Here is a 17,470-nt window from a genome sequence, read left to right on the forward strand (position 1 = left end):
TCATGTTTAGCTTCCATGCTTCTAAGTGCTGCATCGAGAACCTGCAAATAAAGTGCCCTCTGCATGCAGTCTTTATAACACCGTGACTCGGAATTAAAGTCATCTTTGCCACACTGTCATATTTCCATTTTGTTCCTTTTTTAAGTTGACCATATTTATAATCATGTTGGATGACTTAATGACCATAAAATTGATTTTTTTAATAATGAAAGTATATGAGCACAAGAAATTTTAACTAACTTTGGAACCTTCAGTGGTTTGTGTGGACAGACACATGGGCAGCATTTTTCTTTCGTTTTCTGCCTTCTTCCTCCCTTCCCCTCCCCTCCCCTCCCCTCCCCTCTCCTCCCCTCCCCTTCTTCCCTTCTCTTCTTTCTTTCTTTCTTTCTTTCTTTCTTTCTTTCTTTCTTTCTTCCCCCCCCCTCTCTCTCCCTCTCCCTCTCTTTTCTTTTTGAGACAGGGTTTCTCTGTGTAGCTTTGGCTGTCCTGGAACTCACTCTGTCAACCAGGCTGGTTTCAATCTCACAGAGACCCACCTGCCTCTATCTCTCCAAGTGCTGGGATTAAAGGCGTGCACTACCACACCTGGCTGCATTTTTCTCATTTTATTCTCTGTGTATGTGTGTTTTGCCTGTATGTATATATTTGTACTATCTGCCTGCTTTTGGAGATCACAAGAGGGCATCAGATCCCCTGGAACTGTATTTCTGAATGGTTATGAGGGTTACCATATGGGTATTGGGAGTTTAATTCCCAGTCTTCTGTAAGAACAAGTGCTCTTAATCATTGAGCAATCTCTCCAGTCCATAGACAGCAATTTTCACCACTTTATAGATATTGTAGTTTTAGATCCTAGGAGTAATTCTTTAAATTTCCAAGGCTTGGGGCTTAGCAGTTAAGAGTATTTACTGCTCTTACAGAGGGTGTGTCAGAGGGTTTACAGCTACCTTTAACTCCAGCTCCAGGGGATCTGATACTCTTTTCTGGCCTCTATGGGTACTCACATCACACACACATAAATAAAAATAAAATCTTACAATTTTTAAGGCTTTTTTTTTGTTCTGATCATGATATCATCTAAGCTGAAATGCTACTGATCATACTTTCTTACAGCTGTGAAATCACAACAGACTACATCAATTAAAATATAACCAAGTGTATATATGTATAATATAATGCATTTATATAATATTGTAATATATATAAATATATATAGAAATATATAATATATAAAATATAATCAATAATTCCAGCCATATACCTTATAGTTTTTTCTTCAAGGTAGACCATTATGAATGATATAATAGCATGACTATGGCTTTGGGAATTAGACTATCACCCTTCCTCTGGTTTTTGTCTGGTATTTATCACGGATTGTAATTTCTAAGTTTACTTACTTTCTTGATTATCCACTTCTATTTTTATATTTTTATTAAATTTTTGGTGGTATGTGAAATAATGGATATCACTGATGCATATAAAATATAATTGTGTCTTGCTCATATTTGCAGAGCTATAAAATACTCCATGATTTCTTGTATTGGGGCCATGGCCACCTGTTTATCTCTGCTGTGATTTGAATTAGGACCACACAAGTCTGTTGTTAGGGCCTGAGGATGGAGCTCTGTGATCCGTTGCATGTTTAGTATGCATGTGCTTGTGAGGCTCCAGACTCTGTCTCGATCACAGGGGAGACGGGATGGGAAAAATAAATCATTATTCTATCAGGTTAGACAGGTTGGGCAGGAATGTGTGGCACTAGAAGTTACATATTCAAGTAAACAGTTCTTTAGTAATGTAGGATTTGGAAAGCTAGGTAGCTAGTCACCAGTCCCCAGTCCCTCCAAAAGAAAGAGATGAACCAACCAAGCATAGTTTAACCATCTCTGAGGTTGAAAGGGCCAAATGTGAAGCCAAGGAATGAGCAGAAATTGGGGTGCCCCCTCCCCTACTCCTGAAGTAGCTTTGGGCGAGTGGGGTGGTGTCCTGCAAGGTGAGAGGGTGGTGACTAAGAACTAACGTTTGGAATGAGGAGGTGCAGGGAGGGCCACCAGGAAGGAGAAGTGTCAGGGATCACAGTTGTCATCTTTTGTGTGTCTATCTTTCTCTTCATCATACCATGGGCAACTCCCTGTTATATGCTGTCTTTATCTCTATCTACCTACCCTAGGGGTTAAGGTAGGCATTCAAGAAATGTGGAAGGGGTGGATCTGTATGATTCAAGTCTGCCTCAGGTATACAGAGTTATACAGAGCTTAGAGATTTTTCAGGGTGAGTTTACATTGCCCCCAACTGAAGAAACTACATAACCATGTTGAAAATGTATACAGAGATGCATACATACATACATACATACATACACACACACACACACACACACACACATTTTCTGTGGGGGTAGGGTTGGGTGGGAGGAGAGAATATCTCTATATAGATCTGAATGAAGTCTTAATGTTTTTTCTTCAATGGCTGGATAGCTGCTTACACATACTAGGCAAGCACTTAGTCCTGCCCCGCCCACTTCTGATTTGTGGGTTTGATTTCTAGAACTGGCTGCATAATTCAGGCAGAACTTGAGTTGGGGACACTCTTACTTCAGCTACTATGCTCTGGTTTCCTGCTTAGATTCCTCTATCTTCCTGGTGAGCAAATGTTAGCATTCTGCAGGAAATCTGACTAAATGCATTGTTTGTCTAAATGCATTTGTTTGAGTTGTTTTATTTTGTGTATTTATTTGAGACAGAGTCTTACTATGTAGCCATGGCTGAATTGGAACTCACTGTGTAGACCAGTCTGGCCTGGAACTCACAGAGATCCACCTGCTCTGCCTCCAGAGTGCAGAGACTGAGTTGTTTCAACTAATCTATTTCAGAAACCTTATACATTGTAATTTACAAAAAAACAAACATTGAGTATAATTTTAAAAGGAAAATGTGATTCATAATGCTGTCATTGAAACATTTTTTCCCATATATTTTCTGATACTTTTATGTAGTTTCGTGCTTTACTGTTATCACAGGTTAGTTAAAACTTGTGTTCCTTTTCACTGACAGTTAACATTGCCATTATTCTTCCTACTATATAAATTTTCTCATATTGCAGTTAACCTTTTGCTGTTGTCTATACTGGAGATGGGACTTGGCCTCACACATGCTAGGCAAGCATCCTACCACTGGACTATAACCCTAATCTGTTTCTTACTAAATTGCTCAAGCTAGCCTTGAAGTAACTCTATTGTCCAGGCAGGTCATGACCTTGAACAACTCCCCTCCCCCCCCCAAGTAGATAAGGCCTGACTTGTTGTATTAATGTTTTATTTTGTTTTGCTTTTTTTTTGTAGATCTTCCTGGGGAAGGTGAGGCTGGCCTGTAACTCAGGATTCTCCTCCTGCCTTAGTGCTGGGATTATATAGACATAGGTCACTAATGCTAGACCTGCTTTCCCTTAAGTAGGACTTAACATAGATGGTGTCCATCTGCCCTGGTTGGGAACAGAAACTAAGCTAAGTAATGGAACTAAAGATTGGAACTGCTTTGGCCAATATTACCAGTGGGTCTCTGTGAAGCAATTAGGTCCAGAGTTTCTATTTTTTTGTTTTGCTTTTTATTTGAAAAAGAAATGATGTCGTATAGCCCAAGCTGGCCTTCAACTCATAGCTGAGGGTACTTCTATCCTGCCCTCCCTCACCTCCGAGTGTGCCACCACATTGTTTATGTTGTGCTGGGGCTCAAACTCAGTGCATACTGGCTAAGCGCTGTACCAAGGGAGTTACATTTGCAGTCCTAGTCAGTTCATGATTGACTTCCTCACAGTTCTGTGTTATTGGTTACATTCCCTTTCCCAGAACTCACTCTTCCCATGACTGTTTCATCCCCCAGAAAGTTTCTTTTGCCCTTTCGGGCTTGCTCTGCTGTCTGTCCTGCAGAGTTCATAATACTCCCTGCATTCCTATAGGCAGGTTCACCCTTGCCTCTAACTACATCTTTGTGTGAATAGGCTCTTCCCTTCTCAAAACATCAACTTTCATACTCATCGATGATTCCCACACTTCTCTATCCAGGTGCTCATTAATCCCTCCCATAGTTGGTCAGAGTTGAACATTACTGAACATCTCCACATGGGTGACACATTGCTCTTGAGGGTTGTGTCTCACTAAAGTCATTCATTATCCTTCCTGAGGCCCCTCCCAAGGTAAGGGCCCTCTCCTGAATTCTCCACTGTGGTCAAAGGAATGTCTATGTAAGTATGCCACAAACCTGAGAAGAGTCATGCTGGGCTCACTTCCCTCTTGTCTCTCACAACTGCTCAGTCGCCCAGCCCACTGAACCACTTCCTCAGTTTCTTTTGAATCCGGCTTCCTTCTGTCTAATGCCATCTGACTTCAGAGGCACATCACAGGTCACCAGCTTTTCCACAATAGGAGTAGATACAGACTAAATTCTTACCACCGTTCCCCAGATCCTAACTGCCAAACCTATCTTCCCAGAAGACAACAGAGACCTAACTTAATCCTGCTTTTGTAAAGGCGCTAACATCTGCTGTCCTGGGCCACATCACATCATGGTACCCTCAGGGAAGGCTGCTAGGTCCATGTTCTTTGTTTATACATGTTGTTATTTTCACCTAGAGGACCTTTTCCTTTTATTTTGTCTCACATGTGCATCCTTGCTTCTTAGTTTGAATTATCAAGTCATCTCTGGGAAGCTTGCCCTGGACCCCATCCTCCCTTATGAAGGAGGAGCTTCTATTTTCCCCCTGCTTGCTGATTGTCTCCTGTAATGGACTCCTTAGGCAGGAGGAAGGATAGCCTGATCTGCATAGTTGAGACCATACCCCCCCCCCACACACACACAGAGGTTAAACAAATTCCAGGAGAGGGTTTGAAATATTGTATCACCATGAAATACATTGCTTTTCAGTTCTCAGAAGAATGGCATTAATTTAGGGCCACATATGGTGGTTGTATGTCTTGTAATCTCTGCATTTCAAAGCTTCAGGCAGGCAAATCTCTGGATTGAGGATAGCCTGGGCTACATAGCAAGAGCTTGTCACACATACCAGAGTTGTATGGATTACACTGCCATCACAAAGCCTGTGTAGCAGCTGGGAGGTAGTGGCATACATTTAACCACTCCAGAGGCAAGCAGATGTCTGTGAGTTCAAGGCCAGCCTGGTCTACAAAGTGAGTTCCAGGACAGCCAGGGTTACACAGAGAAACATACAAACCAAAAGAAAAATAAATAAATAAAAGAAGGGGGTAAAAAGTGTAGCAATTGAATCAAGTTTATAGAATGCTTACTTACAGGTGTTGTGCCAGAAGAAGTGGTATTATGGCATATAAATCTGTCATTATTTGTCACGATGGGAATACCCTGTATCTGGGTTGCTCAGTCTAGTTATTAGGCACAAGCGGCTGTCGGCCCTGGAAATGTAGGTAGTATGACTGAGAGACTGAAATGTTCATTGCCTCTCATTTTAGCTAACTGAAAGTGAAATGTAAATACAGGCAGGTGGCAAGGGCTGCTCAAATTGGACAGTTCCAGTCTAGGGAGGAAAAGGTAACCATTTAACAGGTGTAATTGCTAGTACGTTCTGGAGCCTTTCTTCCTTTGTTGATGCTTTGTTGACGTAATAAGCTCGTGAAAGTAAGGTGTGACTGGCTCACAAGTGCTGTCATTACCACTGTAAGCCAGCACCACCTAATTTAGGGAACTATTTTTAAATAGGCACTTAGATCAGGAGAGTAATACAACGCGCCGCTCAGGAAGACCAGCCCGCGTCCCATTGGAGACTGGAAGATAAAGTGGGAAATGTTACTCACAGCATTTACTCAGAGGTGTGGACTTCCTACTCCAAAGGAGTCCAGCAGCATAAAGCTTTTGAGGGCAGCATCTGCAAGACTTGTTTTTCCACATATACTGCCAAACTTCTGATTAGACAGGAAGTGAAGCCACTTCTCAGAGAGCCCGTCAGCATCTGGATCTCGTCATGGGGTTCTCAGACCTTTTTTTTTTTTTTTTTTTTTTTTTTTTTAACTTCTTACCTATCAATTTATGGGCCTAGGCTGGAGTTTGCTCTCCAATTTAGGGGACGGACAGCGGTGGGCAACGCTTTGTCTTCTAACTCCAAATCACGTGTTTAATCAGTGTATCAGTTTTTGACTCTTAAATACTTGATGTGCTCTTATAATAGGACAGTTTATTTAAAGCGCACGATTCTTGCACAAAAGGGGGACTGAATAAATCCTGTCGGATCATCAGCCTTACGACCTACTACTGTCTTTTATACGCACGCTGGCGACAGAGAGGGATTTCAAATCTCTTTATTGGAGTTGCTGGCGTTATGCCAAGGAGGTAACCTGGCCGGCAAGTGCCTTAAAAAGGCCCGCTTTACTATTTAATTCTATGACCTCTGTACCTTTGGAATCTGGGTTAGCAGTGGAGCTGCAAAATTTGGGGCGCAACATCTGTCTGTGCCGGCTGACCCCGCGGGCCACTTCCGACGCAAAGCTTCGGGGTTTTCCCCCAGTTGTTGTCTAGAAGAGAACACAAGCGGTGCCTGTGGGAAGCCCCGCGATGCTCTCTCTAAAAGGTGTCCCTCGGGACGCCGCGCGACCTCTAGGACTTGGGCGGCCGCGGGCCAGCTTTGCCAACGCGCAGCGCTTCCCCGGGCGCGCGCTCGGCCGGACCTGCTGGCTCTTAAGCGCGCGGCGGAGCGAACCATCCGGCCAGCGAGACGGGGGTGCGGGCGGGACGCACGAACTCGGGGACCTCCTACCGCCCGAGGTCCTCCGTCGCCGGCCGGGAGTCGGCGCGCATGACGCTGCCCGCCGCGGGGTCTCGGGGGCGGCGCCGGCGAGCCATCCCCCGGCGGCGAGGGTGGTAGCGGCCGTTGGAGTTTCCCCGGCCCGGCGGCCGGCGTGGGCGCAGCTAGGCGCGGGGCGGGCCGGCTGCGCCGCGGGAGGAGGGACAAAGGGGAGGCTCCCCGTGGTGGCGTACGGGCCGCCGCTGCAGCTTGTGATTCTGAGCCGCGGCGAGGAGGACGTGCGATAAGAGCGCGCAAGATGCCGGTGCGGGGAGACCGCGGCTTTCCACCGCGGCGGGAGCTGTCGGGATGGCTGCGCGTAAGTTTCCTCCAGGACTTGGCGGCCAGCCGCTGCGTGGGAGCGGGTGGGCTCCGCGTGGCTCCCCTCTGTGCCCGGGTTTGGTCTCTGGGCTATAGATAGCTAGGGTCCTCCTGGGGGAACCCAGGCGCAAGAAAGGCTAGGACGGCTCTTATGGCTTGTGGCCTCTCTGAAGTCACTTGGCTTTGAGATGAAATGGCAAGTAGGGGAAAGTGTGGAGCGCCCTGGTGTCGGTTCCCAAGACTTTCTGTGCCTGTGGTGGCCGACTGGACGCATGTGTGTGTCCTCTTTCCAACTTAATGCAGAGGTTCTTGCCATGTACTGAGAGAAACTCTTTGGGTACCGAAATCCTCATTTTCCTTTTCAGTCAGCTGCCTCTGAGGAACAACTTTTGCAGTAGGGAATGGAGATGGGGTTTCGGAAGAAGCCCCAGAAAGAAGTGATGAATGGTTTGTATTCTGGGAGTATCTTACCTGTCATCAGTCCCTTTTATTTTATGTCTCCATTTGTCAGGTTTCCGCTTTTACACGGTAGTTTATTTTAAGGTATAAATAATCAGGGATTTCGACCTCAGGCTTTTTCACATTCTTGAAATGTGAAGAACTTGGGAGGGAACCTGCCAGGACTCAGTAATGGAATACAGCCTTCCCTCCTATTTTAGCTTTAGTTCGGAGGCTGAGTTGCTTCTCTGGCGACTGTCTGACCTGAGTGATAATGGTTGTGGCTTTCCTGAGGTTCCCAGAGAAGAGTCATCCCCTCCCAGAAACTGCCCTGCACTGTACACTCCCCGCCTCCACTGCTGAATCCCAGGAGAGAGGGAGAAACCTCCTCACAGCTTCCTAGGTGGTCTGTTGGCTATGCCCACACCCCTTAGAAAAACAAGTCCATCTATCCTCCCAGGAGAGCTGCCCTGCCTGGCTCACCTGGGAAGAAGGTAGTTTTAGCTGAGAAATTAGTAAGTAGTAATTGCATTTGTGGAAAAGTGCCCCTTAACGTCCTGCTTAGGTTAGGTTAGCTAATTCAGTACATCTTCTTGAATAATGCCGCTTTGATGTGGGGAATGCAACGATAAGTAAAAGTTGTATGTTTCACCCACAGTTTTGTTAGGGAAAAGCTCAAGAATAGAGACTGATAGTGCTATTTAGAAGTATGGACAGGGTGCTGTTATTGAGGATGAGAGAAAGGGAGGGAGCTTTAGCCAAGGTAACAGTGGCTTTTGAGTTTTGCCCCTCCCCCCATAACTTCTTGGAAAGATTGATAAAAGGGAGGGCTTTTTCCTTTTGAAATTCTACAACTGTGTGTGAGATTCTCTCTTTCTCTCTCTCTCTCTGTGTGATTGTCTCTTTGTGTGTGCTTGTCTCTACGTGCGCGTGCGCGTGTGTGTGTGTGTGTGTGTGTGTGTGTGTGTGTGTGTGTGTGTGTGTGAGATTGTCCTTGTGGATGTGTGGTGCTGGGGAATGAATCCAGGGCCTCAAGCATATTTTTGAATGGTATCTCCAGTGACAGCTTTTCAGTACCACCGAGCTAACATTTAATGAGCACCTAGTTGTTAGTGCCAGTCACTTTACTTTGCTGAGCTACAGAATTGACTAAGACTGGATTTCTGCTTGTGGGAGTCCAGTGACACAAGCATGGTAGACTGCTTTAGGTGCGTCTGATTTTACGTGATTCCTGGCACCGAAGGAGGGGATGTTTAACATAGACGCACAGTCTGCTACTCAGAAATGCAACAAAGAGTGGGATTGTCCTCTCTGCCTCCATCCCTTGGGGGATTCTTTCAGGAAAGAAAGAACATGTGAACAGAACAGACACTTCCTGATGTCAGCCACTGTAGAGAATGGCTGGGAATGCATCCACTTCACAGTGCACTGCCATAGATTGGGTTGCTAAGTACACAGTGGTCATTGGTCCCAAAATTGTTAAGTGAAGGATTTGGGGTTGATACAGGAGGTGGTCTAGAAGTGTAGGTAGGAGGTGCCAGACGGTTGCCAATGAAAAATCTGAGACCACAGAAAGTGTTGTACGAATTCCTTTGGGGGGCCTTGAAGGTCAATAACAGAAGTTTGGGATATGGAAATCACAGAAACTCCTAATGTACTCATAGTGATCTTACTCTCCTAATAGGCCTGAGAGCTTCTCTCACAGCAAACACTCCACTCCACTCCCTACATAGTAAATGGTATTATTTATGAAGCTTGCTTAGGAACACGACCAGATTCATCTTATTGCCCTCAGGGGAATTCACTTGCAGTGACATCTGCCTACATTTACTTAACCCTTGATCTAGTTCCTTGCACATTGACAGCAGATCACAGATACCAGTCATCTCCCAGGTGTGGAGTGAGCACTCTTGGACAAAATTCGTCTAAGTGCTTGGGAGATGACAAGATTCCCACCATCCCCCCCCCCCCAAGATTCTCTCTCCTTAGAAGGTTATCTTTGAAGGAGACAGATTCTTGAAGCTAGGTGTGTGTGTGGGGGGGCACTTTAGGTCACTATAGCTCTGTGTACAATAGAAGTTTAAAAAGGCATTCTGATTTGGTTGGGCAGTGGCTTGAGGTGTGGATGCTATAGGGCAGCTGTGGAATTGGGAAGGACTAATAACCACTCAACATTTCAACATCTCCCAAGAATATTAGCCATTAGGGAATTCCTTGTCTAATCCCTAAAACAAATCCCATTAAACAGCCTGGGTATATTAAAGATTTCTCTCAGTTGAGAGCTGGCTATTACACCCTAAACAACAACCAAGGATGCAAAGACTTCTGGTCACAGTGACCTTGGGCCTAATGTTTTGGCGTTGATAGGTAGAGGTGATTTTTGGTAGGGTTCTTTCTATCTTGTGCTTGGTTTCCCCAGTCCTGAGCGGAGGGAGGCAGAATTAGCATGTTAGCTGGTCCAGGGCCATAGATTCAGAAGCCCAGTTTAATGCCTGCTTGGTGAGCTAAGCACATCAAAGTTCACACAACTTGGTTAAATAGGAAGCCATTTAGCGTTCATTTAACCCACGCAGGAAATTTTGTGATGCCCACTCCTGCCTTCTTAGTCACAGTCCACACGCCTGCGAAGCTTTGTGAGGGTCTAAGAAGGTATTAGCTTTAAACTTTAAAAGGAACTGTGTAATGCACTGGAAAGCGATGAAGCACAGATTCCTCGATGGCCATGATTGTGATGGCTAGTGCTGATTTGGGGAAAGCAGTCAGAAAACTTGCAGTGTTTGGGGTACTGCAGAACTGTGGGTTGGAATTCTGCACTCTTTTTCCCCCTACTTGATTTAAACACTTTTGTGCTTCTTAGAATTTAAACCTAACTTCCGGAGCACTGGGAGGTCAGCATGTTGGGCAGTGGTGTTGCTGATCTGAGGCGGGAACTTAGGCTAGAGCCTTGCATGAGCTGGGCAGGTACTCCAGTACTGAGCTGTATCCTTAGACCTCTATCCTGCTTTTATTTTTGTGTTATGACTGGTACCTGTAATTTTGGCCGTTATCCCTAAGCTTCTCCAAGGTCTTCTACCTGTGAGCTCAGAAAAAAATACTCAGGACTTTGACACCCTAAATAGCTAACAATTTTATTAAGTATTTGTTTACTTTTTTTCTGGAGTATCTGCCCAGTTGTGGTGCATACAAACTTGCAGGTAGAAAATTATTTATTTAGTTACTTTTTTTTTTTTTTTTTTTTTTTTTTTGAGACAGGGCTTCTCTGTGTAGCCCTGGCTGTTCTGGAACTCACTTTGTAGACCAGGCTGGCCTCAAACTCAGAGATCCACTAGCCTCTGCCTCCCAAGTGCTGGGATTAAAGGCATGCACCACCACACCTGGTTTAGAAAATTATTTGTAAAAATTAATTGCTTTATTTATTTTATGTGAAAGGCGCTGTGTCTGTAAGGATGAACTGCTTGTATGCCTGGTGTCTGAATGGGGCATTGGATTCATTGGGACTGTAGTTACAGATGGTTGTGAATGTAGCCTGGGAATCAAACCTGTGTCCTCTTCAAGAAAAGCAAGTGCTCTGAGCCACCTCTCCAGCCCCATTTGTGTGTGTGTGTGTGTGTGTGTGTGTGTGTGTGTGTGTGTGTGTGTGTGTGTTTCTTGAGACAGGGTTTTTCTGTGTAGCCCTGTATATCAGGTTGGCCTTGAACTTAGAGATCCACCTGCTTCTGCCTCCCAAGTTCTGGGATTAAAAGAGTGTGCCAGCACCACCTGGCCCTGTATTTTTAAGTAACAACAACAACAACAACAACAACAGACTAACCCAGCTAGTTGTGGTAGCATATGCTTCTAATCATAGCACTCTGGAAACAGAAGCAGGTAGATCTCTGTGAGTTCTAAGCTAGCCTGGGCAACTTAAGACCCTGTCTCATAATAAACACAAGTCATCACCATCACCAAAGCCAGCTCAGTAATTCTCTTATTTTATTAGTTTGTTGAAAGGGACATATTTGTTTTTCAGTTCTTCTACCTTATTGTCATGTGAGGGATAAAAAACAGCAGCCAGCCTTAACAGATAGTTTACTTAGGATGAAGCAAAAATAATTGTCGAGTAGAACCGAGTGTATTGAGATTTTTAAACTTACCATGACAAGTAGTATTAGAATGTAAGACCTATGAGTGTGACTGTTCCTTTTGATAGCTGAGACTTGGGCAGAACTGTGTAAATGTGTGATTTGGTTCTGGAGAACTCTGAGTGTAGTACTCTTGAGTAGTTTCAAGAGCCAAACACACAGGATTGTCCTGGGACACCAGGAGTGTAGAACACCATCAATTCTGTCTTTAGCATGTGTATATCCCCTGGTTTCTGCTCAGCTCTTTTTGTGCTTGCCCACCATGTGTCTGTGAAACCTTTGACATCTGGCCCAATTTTCATTCCTTTCTCTGCTTTCTACAGTTAGGTGTCACACCGCCAGATGTTGGCTTACCAAATGTTCATCCTTTTGGGATAAAGTGGAGTCGACAGTGAGGAAGTAATTTGGCTCTTCTGGAGAATATCACTTTGTTTTTAAGTGGCTTGAAGAATGCAGATCAATCACCAAATGGCTTGACACGTGAATGGTTTTAACCCCTTTCCAAAGTGCGGTGAATGGAGGAATTCTGTTTTTTAGTTAATGTGTTCACTTTATGGCCAGGGATGGAGCATTTTTATGCCATTGGTGCATGTTGAGCTGAGAAAAGGGCCCTAATGGGGATGTTAGAGGAACTGGAGAGTTTGAGGTAGAAAACACCCCGTTTGGTTTAGCAGTTGAGGTGTGTACTGATGGTTAGTGAGTAAAAATGAAGAAAAGATACTGTGCATCTCTTGTAGTGTGCCTGTGGGGCTATTTGTGAGGAGTCCTAAGCCCTTGGCTAGTGACTTGTATTTAGTCATTTCTTGGCTAATGACTTGTATTTAGTTATTTGAGATCAGCACATGTATTTGTTGAGTGTACCTGCCAGATGGTTAAAGTCAGGCCTTTAACACGATGCAGGCTGGCACCATCCCATAGTAGGATATATTTTGTAATGTGCCCATTTAAACTTTAGACTAATGTTTAGCCTAACTAGACTTTCATGGGTGTGGCTTCTATTTATGTTTCTCCTCCTCCTGCTCTGTTAATGGTCAAAAGGTAATCTTGACAGATCTGTGAATGAGTACCTCCCATCCCTTTTGTTGTCTCAGGGAGCTGGGGGTGGAACCCAGGGCCTGGAACATGCTAAGGTACTTATTAAAATTAAAATTACAGTATTATTCATTTCTGCATGTATATTGTGCAACACATGGGTACCTGCTATATTCAGAAGCCAGAAGAGGATATCCGATTCCCTGGGTCAGGACTTAGAGGTGGTTGTGAGCTTGCAAAGGGTGTAACCAAATCCTGGTCCTCTGCAAGAGCAACCAGTGCTCTTAAGTACTGAGACGCCTGTCTGCACCAGGACTCTGGTGTTTGGTGGTTGTAACACTTTTTAGACAATAGTTCTTACTGATAATGAAAGAGCAGTTACATTTTTGCCATTATAGTAAAGATGGCCTTTATAGTGTTACAGATAGTTTACTTCCTGGAGTTGAAAATGATCAGGGTGTTATGTGACAAACTTTCTCTGGGGGAGATGAAACATACTGGTCTACTCACCCCAGATAGGGAACCCATGACAGACCTACTTTGAGTGGTACAGATAACACCAAAGTTTGGTGAACAAGTGAGCTTTCTTGGAGTTACTTATAAGAGTATGGGTGAGGGGTTACTGAAAGGAGCAGTGGTGACATCAAGACAGCTGCATTACCAAGGCCCACCCAGCATGGGTGACAGCTCACAAAAGCTGGGAACCTGGAACACACTGGAGGGTTTGTAGATGGTCTAAATGTCTTCCAGGTAGCTCTCCTCTGAGAGTCTTCTTTATAGCTGGGCAGGGAGGGGCCTAGTGAATCTGTTCAGTTTCAGGGAGTTCTTGAAGCTTTTTTGTTGTTGTTTACCTCTTTGCCTAAGGAGCTCCCTTGTAGGATGGAGCGTTTTTATACTCAGAGGAGACTTACACAATCCAGGGAGATAATGCTTTCTGTAACAATTGGTCCTTGTAGGGCATGAAGCTTCCACTGCCCTTGTTCTCTGGAGGAAGGCAAAAAAGAGAGAAAAAAAAAAAAAAAAAAAAAAAAAAAAAAAAAAAAATTGTCAGACTGTCCCTGTCCCAGCTTTCTTTTTAAACATCAGGCTGTAGTAATTTGTTTCCATGAGCTGATAGCAGTTCCTAGCAGAGCCTGAAGGAACTAGTTCGGTTCAGCTTTAGGTCAGTTTCTTCTTTTTGCCATACAAGGATAGCACCTGAGACTCTGGGTGGGTGGAGTTTCACTGTCGAGGAGTCATAAATGTTTCCCTGAGAAGTCATCTGCCACTCTCAGGTCTTTGGAGGATCCAGCAGAGTAGAATGAGGAGATTATTTAAGGGAGTATCGGAACAAAACTAAAGGACTTCCTGATGAACTCAGTTTCGCTAGCATGCTTCCTTCTTAGCCCTCTTCAGTCTAGAGTCAGCCACTCTGGCTAGTGTGCACCTGTTTACCCCAACCCTTATCATCTCTGATGCATACCATCAGTCACTTCCCATCAACCAGTAGCCCTGCCCTTGTGTGAATCATAGTGGTAGGCACCAGGCATCTGTCATACTCGCTGTGTACTTATCAAATTGACTTGGTTTGGGAAGGCATGAGCTAGCATGACTCAGATTAAGGGAGAACTTAAGAGAGCGAACTCCTTATATTATATGTATGTAGTGAGTGGATGATAGTTTGTGAGCAAAAGCCTTACCAAAAACAATTGGTGCTTGGACTTCTCTTTGTGATGCTGTTGAGATGGGGCTGTGTGTAGCTCAGGCTGGCCTAAACTTGTTGCTGTGTTGCTTCAGCTCCTGAGTCCTGGGATGAGAGGTGTGTTGGGGGGAGGGCGGGGCACAGCACTGTGGTACCTAGCTGCAGAACTCTTGGCTTAGGTATGGAAGGCAGTGTCTGCTCAGTGCTAATGGACTAGTAGTCCCTTTATGTAAGACACACTTAAGCTCTACCTAGTTTTGATGACTAACAGTTTTCTGTGGTTTTTAGTTTTCTGAGGACTCTCAGTGCTTGGGTGTAGAGCCTAGAGAACATTCTAGGTAACTGGGAGTTCCTTGTTCCAAATGACTTACTCTTTCATCTATATATGTATTTTTTTTTTTTTTCCTGTATGAGTTTATTTTCTTTTAAAAAGAGATCCATCCGACCTTTCCTTCCTGAAAGACAGTTTAAGAAATACTGTTTAAAGGCAACCTTCCTAGTGTGCCTGGTAGTTGCTTAGCTCCCAGAGCAGCCGGAAGATCTGTTATTAAGTTGCAGCTTGAATAATGTACTAGTGTGGATCCTGTAGGTTCCCTTCCTTCTTCAAGCCAGTAGCCGTTGCCAACCTCCTTCTTTTTCCAGATTGTAATTTTTTTTTCTGAAATTATTTTTTGCACGTTTGTGCCTGGTACTCTCAGAGGCAAGAAAAGAATGTCACATCCCTTTGAATTGGAGTTTGAGATTTTTTTTTTTTTTTTTTTTGAGAGGTTCTCTATGGGTAGTTCTGGAATTCACTGTGTAGACCAGGGTGGCTTTGAACTCACAGAGATCCTCCTGATTCCAGTTCTGGAGTGCTGGGTTAAAAATGTATGCCACTGTGGCCAGCTTACAAAGACAGTTATCAGCTACCATGTGTGCTGGAAAATGAACCCAGGTTCTCTGTAAGAGCAGCAAGTACTCTTAACCACTGAGCAGTCTTTCCAGCCTTTGTTATATAAAATAAGTTTGTTTTATTTTGCCTTTAATGTATATGTGTGTGGGCACACACATGCCACATGTACGTGGGTGCCCTGGGGGCCAGGAGAGGTGCCAGACTCCCTGGAGTTGGAGTTACAGGCTATTGTGTTCCCCTTGGTAGGGATGCTGGGAACTGAACTCAGGTGCTCTGGAAGAGCAGGAAGCACTCTTAATCATGTAGTCTTCTCTCCAGCCTCACGGTTTTATCTTAATTTTAATTGTGTGTGTGTGTGTGTCTGTGTGTTTGTCTGCATGGGGATATGCACATGTAAGTTAGGTACCCAAATAGAGGCCAGGGGCATTAGATCCCCTGGAGCTGGAGTTACAGACGATTGTGAACTGCCTGATGTGGGTTCTGGGAACTGAACTCGGTCCATTGCAACAGCAGCCTGTGTTCCTCTCCCATCCCCCTATAGCCTTCTTGTGGGGCTTCTGGAGAGTCCATCTTCTTTCTTTTCTCCATCTTTCCCAGGCAAAGCTGCATACAGGGAGCTCCCACATGCTTGTCTTTTGCCATGGACTTTCCCCGAGTGAACTTTAGCCAGGATGAGCACAGAAGGGGCTGCAGACTGCAGTTGGAGTCTTTTCTGATCTGCTTCCAGCCAGGCCAAAGACCAGACTTCTGACAGGGGCTTGAGAAGAGGGACTTCCTCCCCAGCTACTGTGAAAGGGCGTGCTCTCTGACTTCAGCCTCAAGTCAAGCACATCAGGAGTGTTTGGGCATGGCTTCAGGGGAAGCGCTTTGCATCCTCAGGCTGCTCTGGTTAGTGTCTGGGTGAGTTTTAAGGGGGAGAGAGAGATTTGTGACCTCTTAGACACTCCGTGAAATTTCCCAGGTATGGAACTGAGTTTTGTTACTCTCCTCTTGTTACTGTTACCAGGGCAAAACTGGCTGCTGGAGACTCCTGGAGAGTAAGAGAAGAGGCCCCACGTGGTCCAGAGTTGCATGAAGCCTCTATCAGGAACTGTTTTTTTTTCCTTTCTGGGCTGCTGGGGAGAAAAAAAAATCCTAGGGGTCTGCTACTGCAAGGCAAGTGTTCTATCTCAGAGCTACAACCCCAGCCCTAAGTGAAGATTTTAATCTCAGGTCTGGGAGAAATACTAGTTGGATACACTGGGATTGGAGGTGTGTGCCACCAATGCCTGGCTAACTCTCAGTTTTTTTTAAGAACTAGAGTTTAATTTTTTTTTCCTGGAATATTATTTCCATACAGAAACCTTTCCAAAAACTCTGCATAATCATCATGGAACATTTTCTGTGTGGTCATGTTTATGGTGTTTTGTTGAAGTATAATATATACAGATTTATGTTTAAATTTCCAGTGAAGGGTTTAATGGTTTGTTTTGTTTTTATTTTTTTTTTTTTTTTTTTTTTTGTGGTGCCAAGATTGAGTTTTTCCTTTTAAATTGAGGTAAAATATAATATTAAATAATCTATTTAAGCCATTTTAAAATCTACTATTCAGTTTGTTCTGTGTTGTCTCATCTAATCACAAGATCCCATGAAGTGTTGGACATTTTGGATCCCCATAGAACTGGCCCCACCAAGGGAATCTTATTTGATTTCCTTCTCCATATACTAGTTTTGCTTGACCTGAAGAAGGCTTTTATCAATGAAGTCAGTATTTATGTCTTACTTCTTTACAGGGAGTCTCTGTAGCATGCATCTGTGTTTTTGTATGAAACTTACTAGTTCTTTTGTTGCTCAGTAGCAATGAATAGTGTTGTGTATGTACATTCAGCATGATTCCATATGTATGCATATTCAACATCATTTCATGTATATACACACTCAACATCATTCCATGTGTGTGTATATTCAACATCATTCTATGTGTGTGTATATTCAACATCATTCTATGTGTGTGTATATTCAGTATTATTCCATGTGTAGGTACATTAAACATTATTTCATATTTATGCACATTCAATATTTTATTGTTTTGATGGAGTTTTTCTTTAATTTTGCTCTTACAAATAAAGATGCTTTGAATATTCCATTCAAAGTGTATTGGGCACCTAAGCATACTGCTCTTGTGTGAATTCCAAGTAGTAG

At 44.1% G+C, this 17,470-nt stretch overlaps 1 protein-coding gene across 3 annotated transcripts in view; it reads left to right on the forward strand.

The window, feature by feature from the left end:
- Positions 1-17,470, forward strand: part of Tjp2 (tight junction protein 2) — a 91,103-nt gene that overhangs the window by 10,152 nt on the left and 63,481 nt on the right. For 2 of the 3 annotated variants that reach the window (XM_051200128.1, XM_051200131.1), the window contains exon 1: positions 6,979-7,123. The exons of the other annotated variant lie outside the window; for it this stretch is intronic. In XM_051200128.1, the coding sequence (XP_051056085.1) occupies positions 7,064-7,123 (60 nt within the window). In that variant the 5' untranslated portion in view covers positions 6,979-7,063. Of the gene's footprint in view, positions 1-6,978; positions 7,124-17,470 lie in introns of those variants that run through there. 3 annotated transcript variants of the gene reach the window in all.

Source organism: Phodopus roborovskii, unplaced genomic scaffold (genome assembly GCF_943737965.1).
Source record: "Phodopus roborovskii unplaced genomic scaffold, PHOROB, whole genome shotgun sequence".
In the NCBI taxonomy this organism is placed as follows: domain Eukaryota; kingdom Metazoa; phylum Chordata; class Mammalia; order Rodentia; family Cricetidae; genus Phodopus; species Phodopus roborovskii.